The following is a 14,766-nucleotide window of genomic DNA, read 5'->3' as shown; positions in this document are numbered from 1 at the left end:
AAAACTGATCATTGTTAAATAGCAACAGCATCTCTAGTCCAGAATGATGATGGGAGCGGGTAAACAGGAGGATAAACAGAATAAGATAATGATTTTAGAAATAATTGAAGATTTTAGTATAAATTCTGTTTGCCTCTTCAACATGGGGACTGGGACTTTTCTGGATAGAAAAAGGGAGGATAAGACCAAAGCTAAGGCTTTTGAGCTCTCAGAAAGAATAGAGAAGGTCAGGTTTCTAGCTTGACTAGGAACCCTCCTAATACTCACACATACCAGTAGCAGTAATGAGTGTCCTCGGAGAGTGACCTCATTTTAAGCCTGAACTGTTTGCTTATATGAGGTTTAGATAGAGAGTTTTCAAAACAATAATCCAGTCACCATAGTTGACACAGTTCTGTCTGATATGCCCCCTGCTTGCTGCAGTTGTCTCTTTGTAAAAGCATAGTGAAGGGAAAGAACAGCTGTTGTTTGTGAATTTCCAAAAGTACATTTTATTTTGATGATTTCTGGAAGCTGAAGTCAAAATAAGACATTTGAAACATCTCAAGTCTTACATTTACCTGATTGTTAAGTGACTGTACTGGCCAGCACAGTGGGTACCTAGGGGCTTACTCAGTGAGAGAATATAGTGAGTCAGCTTACTCTATTCCCCCGGGAGCCCATCATAAAGGCCACCAGGCCTCATTTTCTGAAAGACGCAGAGGGGAAGCGTTGCCAGGACTGAGCACTATTCAAGTTAAATAAGCAAGCCAAGAATCGCCTACTGATTTGTTCTTATTGGGAGTGGTATTTAAGCTTGGGATATTTGTCCAGGAGCTGTTTTTTTCAATTTGTAATGATGAGGGATCTTTTGTAGTTTTGTCAATAACAAACTAGATACCCCTCCCCTTCATAAAGCAAAGCTCATCTAACAGGAATGGAATGGAATTGCTTTAGTGTAGCAAAATGTACCTGGATTTGGGGTTAGAGAAACTGCCGCATTTTAGATGTGTGATCTTGGGACAGTCACTTAACCCCTTATCTCCCAGAGTTGTTGTGAGGAGAGATATAAATGATATATATCTGGAGTCTGATATAGCAAGGCAAATTTTGACTCTGCTGTTTACAAGCTGTGTGAACTTGGGCAAGTCACTTAGCATCTCAGACTTAGTTCTGTCAACTCTAAAAACTTGGACTTGGGGTATCAGGAAAAACTTTCCAAAGAATATACCATTTAAGTTGAGGAGTAGGAACTAAGGAGGTGAAGAGTGTGAGCTAGGGTGAAGCGGGTTGTATGGTGTTTACACAAAAGAAAGATTAAAGACCAATGTGCAACAGAGAACATGGCCCTTTCATAGGGAAAAAAAAGGTCACTGTGAGCAAAGAATGGAGTGGGGACAGAAAGATGGGGAGTAGCTTGAATTCAAGTTGAAGCAGAGGTAGTCAGTAGCTAGATCATTTGGATCAAGTTATATATATATATATATATATATATATATATATATGAAGTTTGAGCTTTATCTTGAAGATGATAGAGAATCAATAAAGAGTTTAAGAAACTCAAAATGAGGCTATTGGCATCTGATAACTCATTAATTTGTGCATTCCCTTGCTCATCTAATATTTAATGAAAAATGTTCTAAATGTTGGAGATGCCACATAGAATTGTAATAATAATTTCAAGTTCAGTGGCTCCAATTTTAGATAGCCAACCTCTGTCCTAAAATATATGCCCAAACATCAAAATTCCAACCTGATAGGGAATAGTGGAGACAGGAAGGATGGATACAAAAGACATTAATGAAGTAAAATTACTAGAAGCATTTGATGTCAGCCTGGATATAGGAGACGAGTTGAGGAGTCTAGATGACATCCAAATTTCTGGCTTAGATAATGGTTTGAATGAGTGGCCCTCATTCACCAAGAAAGAGAAGAGAATAAAAGGAGAAAGTTTAGGATGGGTAAGGAGTTTTGGATTTATTCATGGGAATATTCATGGGAATGTGGAAAGAGAAATATATCTGGAGTTGCACAGATCTGAGTTCTAGTCTTGGCTCTAACAATTGTAAAAAAAGATTTTTTTATTGAAGTACAGCTGATTTATAATGTTGTAGTAATTTCTGCTGTACAGAAGTGATTCAGTTATATGGGTGTGTGTGTATATATATATATATATATATATATATATATATGTATCTATGTATGTATACGGAGAAGGCAATGGCACCCCACTCCAGTACTCTTGCCTGGAAAGTCCCATGGACGGAGGAGCCTGGTGGGCTACAGTCCATGGGGTTGCTATGAGTCAGGCACGACTAAGCGACTTCACTTTCACTTTTCACTTTCATGCATTGGAGAAGGAAATGGCAACCCACTCCAGTGTTCTTGCCTGGAGAATCCCAGGGACAGAGGAGCCAGGTGGGCTGCCGTGTATGGGGTTGCACAGAGTCGGACACGACTGAAGTGACTTAGCAGCAGCAGCAGCATGTATGTATACACACATATATTCTTTTTCATTTCTTTTCCATTATGGCTTATTACAGAATATTGATTATAGTTCACTGTGCACAGTAGGGCTTTGTTATTTATCCATCCTATATATAATAATTTGCATCTGCTAATCCCAAACTCTAAATCCATCCCTCCCCAACCTGCCCTCCCCCTAAGCAACCCCAAGTTTGTTTTCTATGTCTGTCTGTTTATGTTTCATAGATAAGTTCATTGGTGTCATATTTTAGATTCCACCTATAACTGACATCATATGATATTTGTCTTTCTCAGTCTGACTTACTTTGCTTAGTATGACAATATCTAGGTTCATTCACATTGTTACAAATGGTATTATTTCATTCTTTTTTTATGACTGAGTAGTATTCCATTGTGTATATATCACATCTCCGTTATGCATTTATCTGTTGATGAACATTTAGGTTGTTTGCATGTCTTGCCAGCTCTAACAGTTTTAAGATGTGGAACATCAGGTGAGTCACTTCACCCACATAAGTCTGTGTGCTTATCACCAAAATTGTAATAATCATAGCATGTACCTCATAAATGCATTGTAAAGATGAATAAAATACCAGAAGTAAGGTTCCTGACACAAGTAATGTGCTCAAAGCATGTTAATTCCTCTCTCCCTTGCTTTCAGACTTCTTCATTTCTGTACTTTGCAAACCAATAGAGAACAGTCTTTCATTTTCAACTTGAAGTTTCTTTTGATAAAACTTGATGTTGCAGCCAACCTCCAAGCAAAATAGAACTGTGTTTCCCGTGGTTTGCTCTTCCTCTGTGGCTTCCTGAGGTTATTATCCTGCTTTTCTGAGCAGTTTTCCCTTTTCTTAGTCAGCATCCCCAGGAGATTTGTTCTTCCCCCTTGGAGTCATTAATCCTGCGAGGGTCCATGAAAACTGTCTAAAGTTACCTAAAATAATGGTGGGTTTCCTTTAAGGAAGCAGATGGAAACAGCCAAATCCTTTATCTTTAATGACATTTAATAAACATTTTTTAATTTGATACTTTAAAAAAATTTTTGAGGTCCACTTTTAAATTAAGGCATAGTTGATTTACAATATTAGTTTCACGTGTACAGCAGTGATTCACAAATTTTATAGATTATACTCCATTTAGAGTTATTATAAAATATTGGCTATATTCCCTGTGCTTTACAATATATCCTTGTTGCTTATTTTAGACACAGAAGTTTGTACCTCTTAATCCCCTACCCCATCTTGCCCCTCATCCTTTCCCTCTCCCCACTGGTAACCACTAGCTTGCTCTCTGTATCTGTGAGTCTGTATCTCTTGTGTTATATTCACTAGTTTGCTTTCATTTTTAGATTCCACATAAAAGTGATAGCATATAGTATTTGTTTTTCTCTGACTTATTTCACTAAGAATAATACCTTCCAGGTCTATCCATGTTGTTGCAAACAGCAAAATTTCATTCTTTTTCTTATACTTGAGTGGTATTCTATTTGTGTGTGTGTGTGTGTGTGTGTGTGTGTGTGTATACACCACATCTTCTTTATCCATCTGTTGATGGACACTTAGGTTATTTCCATTTCTTGGGTATCGTAAATAATGCTCCTATGAACATTGGAATGCATATGTCTTTTCAAATTAGTATTTTTTTGTTTTCTTTGGGTGTATACCCAGGAATGGAATTGATGGATCATGTTCTATATTTAATTATTTGAGAAACCTCAATGGTGTTTTTCATAGTGGTTGCACCAATTTACATTCCCACCAACAGTGTTCAACTGTTTCCTTTTCTCAATATCCTTGCCAACATCTGCTATTTCTATTCTTTTTGATTACAGCCATTTTGACAGGTATGAGGTGATATATTTTTTGTTGTTCAGTTGCTAAGTCATGTCTGACTCTTTGCAACCCCACGGACTGTAGCGCACCAGGTGCCCCTGTCCTTCACTATCCCCTGGAGTTTGTTCAAATTCATGTCCATTGAGTCAGTGATGCTATCCAACCATCTCATCCTCTGCCGCCCTCTTGTCCTTTTCCCTTCCATCTTTCCCAGGATCTGGGTCTTTTCCAATGAGTTGGCTCTTTGCATCAGGTCACCAAAGGATTGGAACTTCAGCTTCAGCATCAGTCCTTCCAATGAACATTCAAGGTTGATTTCCTTTAGGATGGACTGGTTTGATCTCCTTGCAGTCCAGGGGACTCGCAAGAGTCTTCTCCAACACCACAGTTGGAAAGCACCAATTCTTTGGCACCCAGCCTTCTTTCTGGACCAACTCTCACATCCATACACGACTACTGGAAAAGCCATAGCTTTGGCTATACAGACCTTTGTTAGCAAAGTGGTGTCTCTGCTTTTTAATACACTGTCTAGGTTTGTCATACCTTTCCTTCTAAGGACCAAACATCTTTTAATTTCATGGCTGCAATCACCATCTGTAGTGATTTTACTGGTTTTTTAAATGTTTTTTATTGAAGTATAGTTAATTTACAGTGTTGTGTTACTTTCAGGTGTACAACAAACTGATTCAGTTATACACACACACACACACACACACACACATATTCTTTTGGCTTCTTTTCCATTATAGATTATTATAAGATATTGAATATCATTTTCTATAAGTAGGTCCTTGTTATTTACCTATTTTATATATTTTATATCATCAAAAAAGCAAGAGAGTTCCAGAAAAACATCTATTTCTGCTTTATTGACTATGCCAAAGGCTTTGACTGTGTGGATCACAGTAAACTGTGGAAAATTCTGAAAGAGATGGGAATACCAGACCACCTGACCTGCCTCTTGAGAAACCTATATGCAGGTCAGGAAGCAACAGTTCGAACTGGACATGGAACAACAGACTGGTTCCAAATAGGAAAAGGAGTACATCAAGGCTGTATATTGTCACCCTGCTTATTTAACTTATATGCAGAGTACATCATGAGAAACGCTGGACTGGAAGAAACACAAGTTGGAATCATGGATGGAGGAGCCTGGTAGGCTGCAGTCCATGGGGTCGCTAAGAGTCAGACACAAATGAGCGACTTCACTTTCACTTTTCACTTTCATGCATTGGAGAAGGAAATGTCAACCCACTCCAGTGTTCTTGCCTGGAGAATCCCAGGGACGGGGGAGCCTGGTGGCTGCCGTCTATGGGGTCACACAGAGTCAGACGTGACTGAAGTGACTTAGCAGCATTCTGTTTTATTAATCTGTGTGTATGGTTTTTGTTTGTTTGTTTGTTTGTTTGTTTGCTAGTACCATATTGTTTTGATTACTGTGACTTTGTAGTATAGTCTGAAGCCAGGGGAGCATGATACCTCCAGCTCTGCTCTTCTGACTCAATCTCGTTTTGGCTATTTGGGGTCCTTTGTGTTTCCATACAAAAATTTAAAATTATTTGTTCTAGTACTGTAGAAAATGCTATTAGTATTTTGATAGAGGTTGCATTGCATCTGTATGTTGCCTTGGATAGTATGGTCATTTTAACAATATTATCTTTTCCAATCCAAGAACATGGTAAATCTTTCCATCCATTTTTGCAGTCAACAGTATTGTTCATCAGTGTCTTATAGTTTTCTAAGGATAGGTCTTTTACCCATAGGTAAGGTTGTTTTGGTGCAGTCATAAATGGGATTGTTTCCTTACTTCTTCTTTCTAATATTTTGTTGTTACTATATAGAAATGCAACTTTATGGGTAAAGTTCATTGACAAGTTTTAATAGTTTTTTGGTGGCATCTTTAGGATTTTCTATGTATAGTATCCTGTCATCTGCACACAATGTGTCTTAATGGCCTCTTTGAATTGATCATGTTTGGGGCTCTGTGCTTCCTTGGACATCTGTTTCCTTTCCTGTGTTAGGGAAGTTTTCAGCTATTATATCTTCAAATATGTTCTCTGCCTCTTTCTTTCTCTCTTTTCCTTCTGGAACCCTTATAATGTGAATGTTAGTATACTTGATGTTGTTTTAGAGGTCTCTGAAACTGTCCTCATTTCTTTTCATCTTTTTTCTTTTCATCTTCAATGATTCTCACTACTCTTTCTTCCAGCTCATTGATCCATTGCTCTGTATCATTTAATCTACTATTATTTCCTCACAGTTTATATTTTTATTTCAGTTATTGTATTCTTCATCTCTATTTGGTCGTTTTTAATATTTTCTAACTCTGTTAAAAACTCCTAACTTCTTGATGTTCGTCCATTTTTCTCCTGAGTTCTTTGATCATCTTTACAATTACCTTGAACTTTTTCTTGGGTAGATTGTCCATCACCACTGCAATTAGTGCTTCTTCTGGAATTTTGTCTTGTTCCTTCACTTGAGACATGTTCCTCTGTTATCTCAGTTTTGCTCACTTGCTCTGTATTTATATGTATCTGATAGGTTGGTTATGTTTCCTGGTCTTGGAGAAGTGGCCTTTTATAGGAGACATCCTACGCATCCAAGCAATGTGCTCCTATCCAGTCACCAGAGCTATATGCTCTAGGGGTGCCCCCATGTGGCTGCATGCATCCTTCTGTTGTGACAGGTTGACTATGATGGATGGTCTGGTGGGTGTGGCTAGGCCTCCGTCTGGTTTGTTGCCAAGCTTTGCCTTGTGTGGATGGAGGCTACTGTTTGCTAGTTGGTGGGGCCGGATCATGAGGTGGCTGGCTATGGAACCCCTGGGGCCCCAAAGCTAGTGCTGGCTCACTGGAGTCAGGGTCCAGGAGATCCTAGGGCTGGTGCCTGCCCAGCCTGATTCTGGGGCTAGTGCTGGCCCACTGGTAGGCAGAGCTGAGTCCTGGGGTCTAGCTGCAGGATCCAGGGGTCCCAGAGCTGGTGTTGGCCTACTGGTAAAGGGGGCCTGGGCCCATTTGGTTGTATCGCCACTGCTGGTCTGTTGGTGGGTGGGCTGTGTTGACAGGCTGTGGGGCTATGGTTGTCTGCCTGCTGTTAGTGGGTGCCGCTGGCCCCAAGGCTAGAACAGGCTTGCTCAGGGCTGACGATCCTAGAGTTGGTGCCTGCCCACTGGTGGGTGGAGCTGGGTCCTGGGGTCTCTGGCTGCAGGGCCCAGAGGGTCTCAGGTCTAGTGCCTGTGCACCGGTGTGTGGGGCTGAGTCCTGGGCTCTCTGGTGGATAGGGCCATATCCAGGGGTGGCTGTGGTCTCAGCTTGCTTGCTGGTGGGTGGGGCTGTGTCCCCACCCAGTTAGATGCTTGGCCTGAGGCATCCCAGTACTGGTGTCTACAGGTTGGTGGGAGTGGGCAGGGCTGGGTCCTGAGGCTAACAAGCCAGAGGGAGGATTTCAAAAGGGCATTTGCCAGCACCAGTGTCATGTAGTAGGAGGACCTCCCAAAACATGGGTGCTGGTAGTATCTATGTCCCCAGGGTGAGGTCCAGTTGCCTCCTCCCTCTCTGGGAGGCTCTCCAAGATCAGCAGGTGGGTCTGACCCAGGCTCCTTTCACTTTACTGCTTCTGCCCCAGGATTCAGAGCATGTGAGATTTTGTGTGCACCCTTTAAGAGTGGAGTCTATTTCCCCAAGCCCTGTGGCTCTCCTGAAAGTAAGTTCTGCTGGCTTTCAAAGCCAAATGTTCTGGGGGTTTGTATTCCTAGCCCAGAACCCCAGGGCTGGAGACTCTGAAGTGGGGCTCAGACCCTTGGCTTCTTGGGGAGAACCTCTTGAATTGTAATTATCCTTCTGTTTGCGGGTTGCCCATTTAAGGGTATTGGTCTTGACTATGCTGTGACTCTACCCCTCCTATCTGTTTCACTATGGTTCCTTCTTTATATCTTTAGTTATAGAAGATCTTTTCTGGTAGGTTCCAGTCTTTTTCATCGATAGTTGTTCTATAAATAGTTGTAATTTTGGTGTGCCTATGAGAGGAGGTGAGCTCAAGGTCTTTCTACTCCACTGGCCTCTAGGCCAGTCTGTTTAACTACATTTTTAATTACTCTGTGGTAGCTACTCATAGTAACACTAACACAGTTAATAATAATGATAATGATAATACTACTGACTAATAATCATAGATAGTATTTATCAAGAGCATATGTTCTAGGTGAATTTTTCATGCACTATTTTATGTAATGTTCACACAAGTCAACTGAGTGGGAAAAAAAATCAAATAAGTGTCACTATCTAGGGTAGTTCCATTACCTGTGTCCTGGGCTTTCTTATCTGTTAAATGGAAATAGTATTAGTATCCACTCTATAAGATTTTTAGAAAGGTTAAATGAATTAATATGTAAAACACTTAGAACAGTGCTACTAAGAGCTATAAAGGTGTTTGCTATTCTGATGCTTTGTGGAATTTAGCTCCAAATTTAGGTGGTAAATACACATTCCTGATGCTTATGTCCAAGCAGCAATATCCCAAGCTGATGAGGCCTAAAATATTGTTTTTATCTTTATTTTACAGGTGGTAAAACCATGGTCCAGAGAGGTTGAGTTATCCAAGGTTACTTTACTGTTTCAATTAATGAGTGAATTAATGGTGTTCAAGCCCTAGTCTGTCTAGTTTTAAAACCTAGCTGAACAGAAACAAATTCACATAGAAAACAAGTTTATGGTTCAGTTCAGTTCAGTTCAGTCGCTCAGTTGCATCCAACTCTGTGCGACCCCATGGACTGCAGCACACCAGACTTCCCCGTCCATCACCAACTCCAGGAGCTTGCTCAAATTCATGTCCATTGAGTTGGTGATGCCATCCAACCATCTTATCCTCTGTCATCCCCTTCTCCTTCTGCCTTCAATCTTTCCCAGCATCAGGGTCTTTTCCAATGAGTCAGTTCTTCGCATCAGGTGGCCAAAGTATTAGAGTTTCAGCTTCAGCATCAGTCCTTCCAATGAATATTCAGGACTGATTTCCTTTAGGATTTACTGGTTTGATCTCCTTGCATCAAAGGGGAAAGGAGGGGGGAGGGATAAATTAGGAGTTTAGGATTAACATATACACAGTACTATATATATAAAATAGATAACCAATGAGGACTTACTGTAAAGCACAGGGAGCTATATTCAATATCTTGTAATAACCTATAATGAAAAAGAATCTGAAAAAGAATATATATATATATATATATATATATATATATATATAAAACTCAGTCACTTTGCTGTATACCTGAAACTAACATAACATTGTAAGTCAACTATACTTTTATTTGTGAAAAAATAAAAAAAGGATTGTTTGAAATTATGCATTTAAAACTTTAGGTTTGTATTGTGAATTATAACATGTATATAAAACACACATTTATGAAATAAATTCACGCTTTGCAAAAAAATTAAAAACCCTGAGTGGTCACTGGTTTGGTAGTGGGCTTGTGACTTGAGGGATTGCTATAATGCATTGTGAAGCTTCCTGGTTTTCCAGGACATGATAACATATCCTCCAGTTCCAAGCAGTCTGCCCCACATGAGGTGCTCAATCACTGTGGGATGACAGGCTGACCAACAGACTGACCATATCAACTCATCCCCACCCCTCTGCCTGTACAAAGTACTCCAAGCAAGGGAGCTTCTGAACCACATCAGAAAAGAAACACCCTGGAATCATAATGACCAAGGCTAGCCAATGTTGGCCATTTCTTTGCCAGGGATTTATTTGTCATTGCAGGGGGGCCCCCTTGTCTGATGAATGCCTTTGTTTAAATTTCTGAGTTTGCTTTGCCCCTCACAGCCTAAGGTTTGTTGATTCAGAGAATAAATTGAACTGAGAAAGAAAGAAAGTGCTTGTTCTTTGTCTGGCCAGTGGCCAGATGGAGCAGTGGGCCAAATGTGGTTTAGGTGTCGCCTGTCATACCCTTCTAGGGGCCTTATATCTTCCATGGTCATCTGGCTGCCAGGCTGCCCTCCTGATGCTTGAGCTCAGAGAAGAGGCCTGGACTCAAGCCTTCCTTTACTCCACCCCTGTCATTCCCTTTCTCTTCCCAGCCCCACAGCTGACAGGAAGAAGGAGTCTGAAGCCAAGAACATTGGAGGTGCTGGAGGTGGGGACTGGGGAACTGTCTTTGGAGCTGGGTGGGAGGCAGTTGGGTCTTAGTTCAAGTCTGCACTCGCGGGAATCTCTGTGAAGAGTTTCAGGTAGCTGGGGCCTTGCCACCCCTTCAGCTGAGGCTCCCTACCCTGGAGCTAGAGCTCTCTGCGGAGCTTCTTTCAGAGTGAAACTTGCTTGAGGGCAAGATTCTTCTGGATTGTGTGGTAGTTTCTCTCTCTCTTTTTTTTTAATTTAAATTTTTTATTTTGTATTGGGGTACAGCCAATTAACAATATTGTGATAGTTTCAGGTGAACAGTGAAGAGACTCAGCCATACATATACACGTATCCATTCTCCTTCAAACCCCCCTCCCATCCAGGCTGCCACATAACATGAGGCAGAGTTCCCCGTGCTATACAGTAGGTTCCTGGTGATTATCCATTTTAAATATAGCAGTGTGTATATGTCCATCCCAAAACGAGTTTCTCTCTTTTTATTAAATGTCAGTTACTCTGTATTTGCACCCTTATTTGACCTGTCACAAATACAATATATTACAGTAATAAGAGCTTAGCCAGAGCTTGTGGTTTAAGACAGTGAAGTCCGATTGCAACTTAGAGACTGAGAGATTCTTTAAACTGGCTGAGCTGAGTCCAGTGTCTTGGGGTCAAAAGGGCTTGACTTGAGGGGCAGAACCACCCAGGAGATGGCCGGACTGACCCAGCAATTTCCTAAAAGGACCTGGAGCATGTTATCCCAGCAGCAGAGAGCAAGGCTGGCCTTTGTGATTCTGGGTGCCACTAAGCAATTGTGGGCCAAACTGTCAGAAGTGGGAAAACATTTGGTTAGACCAGTTCTACTGCGGAGAGATCCACCCTGAACAGATCACTGGCACCACAGGAGGTAGGGAGGAATTGGCCAATGAGGCACCAGGACAAGGCACCACAGGAAAGATCTGCTGAAGGTTGCAGAGCTTAGGAAGAATGGAAAGTGACAGGCGTCCAGGGCAGCGCCAGTCTGGGGGCTGTTGAACTCTGTTGTATAGCTTGTCTGTTCTAAACACAGCTGCTGTGCAAAAGCTACAATTATTACCCCCACAGAATCTTATTGCAGCCTTCTTTTCTTTATTCCCTGTCTTTCTCCTTACCCAATTCCTCCTTGACTTCTGGGTCCAAGGTGTGGGGCCAGAGAGGGGAGGTCTGTCTGGGCGAGCTGACCCCAGGCCCTGGAAGCACTTAGGCATGGCGCCTTACCACTAATCGCTGGGCTTAGCTGTCTTAAACAAGAGGTCCTTTGTCCTCTGAGATGCCTTCTATGATGACGAAATTCACCTTTCAACAGACTTAAGCAAAGACAAAAGTTCTCCAGAAATTCACACTCAGAATATTTTAAATGATTTCACAAGATGGGTCCCAAAGTTACTGTCAATTACCTTTATCGCTATGAGATACCATTTTCTGACCTCCACTCCAGGAATTTCCAGTTACATCATTTCATACAATCATTAGTTAAAAAGTGTGTTAAATAGGTATGACTACCCTGCTTCATTCATTCGTCACTCATTTAACAAGTTCCTATGAGCCCTCCCTGCTTCCATACACCAGGTTGGCTAATGAGGATGCAAAGAAAAATAAGAAATAGTACCTGACCTCAAAGACCTCATAATCTAGTGGAAGAAACAGAACATAAAATCATGTACACTACAGCACGATGTATACAATGACAGTGGCAAAGAGTGTTTTAATGGCATAACAGGAGAGGGGCACGTAAGCCAGACTCAAGTGTGATGAGGGAATAGTTAGACAGCTTTTTTTGAGGGAGATAATGTCTAACCTGAGCCCTAGTGACAGGTACTAATTATTTAGACATGTTAGGGGAATGGAAGGGAGCAAAGTTGAAGGCTGGTCCAGACAAAGGTAGAGTTATAGGGAAAGGTCTGTGGAGATGCTCGGTCTGCTCAGATCTTAAAACTGAGGACAGAGAGTGCTATGAGCGAGTTGAGAGACTGAGCCATGAGATGGGAGAGATAAGCATGGGCCAAGACATAAAAGGAATTTTTCCTTATGAAGAAATTAAGGTTCAGCAAGGTTAACTATGAGTCCACGGTCATGCAACTGCAAGCAAGTACTTGCGTCAGGAGAGCCCCAGCTCTTTCCCCTACAGCCTGCTGCCTCCAGGCTTCTGATATCCAGTAGGAAAAACCTCTCACTGCTTTCCCAAGCAAGGCCCATCACTGTCGTGAATCTTTTCCACGATATTTGTCTCTATTTCAGTATTTAATTCAGATTTTACACAGAAATAAAACATCTTGGTATTTAATTAAAAGTCTCAAACAACTGGCAGTACAAACTAAATAAGCTAAGGGGTTCAATTTTGGGAAAAACTTATCCTAAGGAAATGATTAAAGTTGTGTACAAAGATGGATGTACATCTTTGTGTACTAAGCTCTTTATCTTAGTGTTGTTTGCAGTAGCTCAAAGGAGAAAACAATTTACATGTCCCATAAGGCAGTTTCCCATACACTAACAAATGATAATGTAAATAATAAAATACTAAGTTTTAAAAAAAAATTGGTCACCCAAAATGTGGCTGTGCATTGAGAATTATCTCAATAATTCTTTACCTCAATAAAGCTTTATCTTAAGGTCCTAATACTGTCTGTCTCTTGATGGATGGGATTATAAGCACTTTAATTCTTTTTGCTTTTCTGTTTCTTTTTTACCCTGATTTTTCAATGAACATACTAACTTTCTGAATGAGGGTAAAAGCTCGGAAACAAAACAGTGAAAGAAATTTCACTTAAAAATGGCTGCCATATAAGTAGTCAAAATAGAGGCTTCTCTCAAAATGGAGCCTGTTCTCAAATATCAACTCCATTACCCACTATCCCACAATTACTACTCAATTCCTTTCCAACCTAAACAGCAATGATAATAGCTACATATATCAAAAGAATGTTTATCATTTACTAGGCACTAATATGGGGCTTCGCCCATGGCTCAGCAGTAAAGAATCTGCCTGCAGTGCAGGAGGTGCCGGAGATGTGAGTTTGATCCTTGGGTTGGGAAGATCCCCTGGAGGAGTGCATGGCAACTCATTCCAGTATTCTTGCCTGGGAAATTCAATGGACAGAGGAGCCTGGTGGGTTACAGTCCATGGGGTCGCAAAGAGTTGGACATGACCGAGTGACTGAGCACGCAGGCACTAATATAAACTTCACATGTACTAATTCATTGAAACCCTCAATGAAGTAGATGCCATCACCATCCCCATTTGACAGATTAGCAAACTGGGCAGAGAAATGAAGTAACTTGCCCAAAGTCACAGAGTAGTAAGTGGTAGAAACAGGATTTGAATGGGGCGCTGTGAGTTAAGAGCCCATGCACTCGACCACTATAAGCTCTTTAAGGCTTGTTTTTCAAAAGCCACTGTTTTGGAGTCATCTCGGCATTTCACATTTTATCAGTTATCTCTGGTGTGTGTTGGGAGTGGTAATGCAGACAACAGGATTGGCTGTTTCAGGGAAAAACTGACTTTGGGTGAAGAGGACTTGTGAGAGCTTTTGGGGAGCTTTCAGGGGACAGATGAACAATGGAAACGGTTCAGAGACATGGATGGGGTTAGAAAGATAAGGTATAGAGCATCTGCGAATTGCATGAGGCCAAAAAAGATAGGTCACTCTTTGGGGCTCAGTGTGGAGTGGGAGATATGCACCCAAAAGGACACCATAGGTTCTTCTAATTCAGTGACATCAGTGACAGTCAATGTGGTCTGTAGTATAGTTAACCTAATACATAGTAGATGCTCAATAACTATGAAGAATGAATTCTCTTATTTACAGCACCAGGCAGCTAATCCTTGCTCCAATGAGTTAGCTAATAAAATATCAGTTAGCTAATAAGACATTCTAGGAAGTAAAGTCTTAAGTCAAAGGGGATGTGGCACAAACAATGCATGTATTACTGTAACAGTTTCCCTGGACCAGCCCTACACCCAAGTAAAACTGTGTGGTCACAGGAAGCCCTCACTGACTGAGATGGGGTTGCCAGAGATGAGAAATGTTCTGATCAGGCTCTCCCAAGGTTCAACAAAGGAGAGGTTTACTCCACCCCTAATAGCCTACAAAGGCTCCCCAAGTCTGTCTGCGGGTGCCACCATAAACATGTTTGCTCATTTTTGTATTTGGAGGAATGTGGATTAGAGCCTTGTAAGCTGGGACAAGCAAATATCAAATTAAACATTCAGAAAAGAGGAATATCTTTGGTTTTGATTTATAAATAGCAATGAGTCAGTTTAACCAGATCCTTCTGCACAAATAATTCCCCCTAAACAATTAGAGGAGAAAGG

At 41.1% G+C, this 14,766-nt stretch overlaps 1 protein-coding gene across 1 annotated transcript in view; it reads left to right on the top strand.

Moving 5' to 3' along the window:
• The first annotated feature begins 1,760 nt into the window (after nucleotides 1–1,760).
• FRMD7 (FERM domain containing 7) overlaps nucleotides 1,761–14,766 on the top strand; it is a 52,633-nt gene continuing 39,627 nt past the window's right edge. Inside the window, exon 1 of the mRNA XM_044936517.2 lies at nucleotides 1,761–1,940. Coding sequence (XP_044792452.2) covers nucleotides 1,761–1,940 — 180 coding nt within the window. The remainder of the gene's footprint in view (nucleotides 1,941–14,766) is intronic.

Source organism: Bubalus bubalis, chromosome X (genome assembly GCF_019923935.1).
Source record: "Bubalus bubalis isolate 160015118507 breed Murrah chromosome X, NDDB_SH_1, whole genome shotgun sequence".
NCBI classification, from domain to species: Eukaryota; Metazoa; Chordata; class Mammalia; order Artiodactyla; family Bovidae; genus Bubalus; species Bubalus bubalis.
Note: the sequence above shows the minus strand (reverse complement) of the source record. Positions and strands in the feature narration are given on the sequence as shown.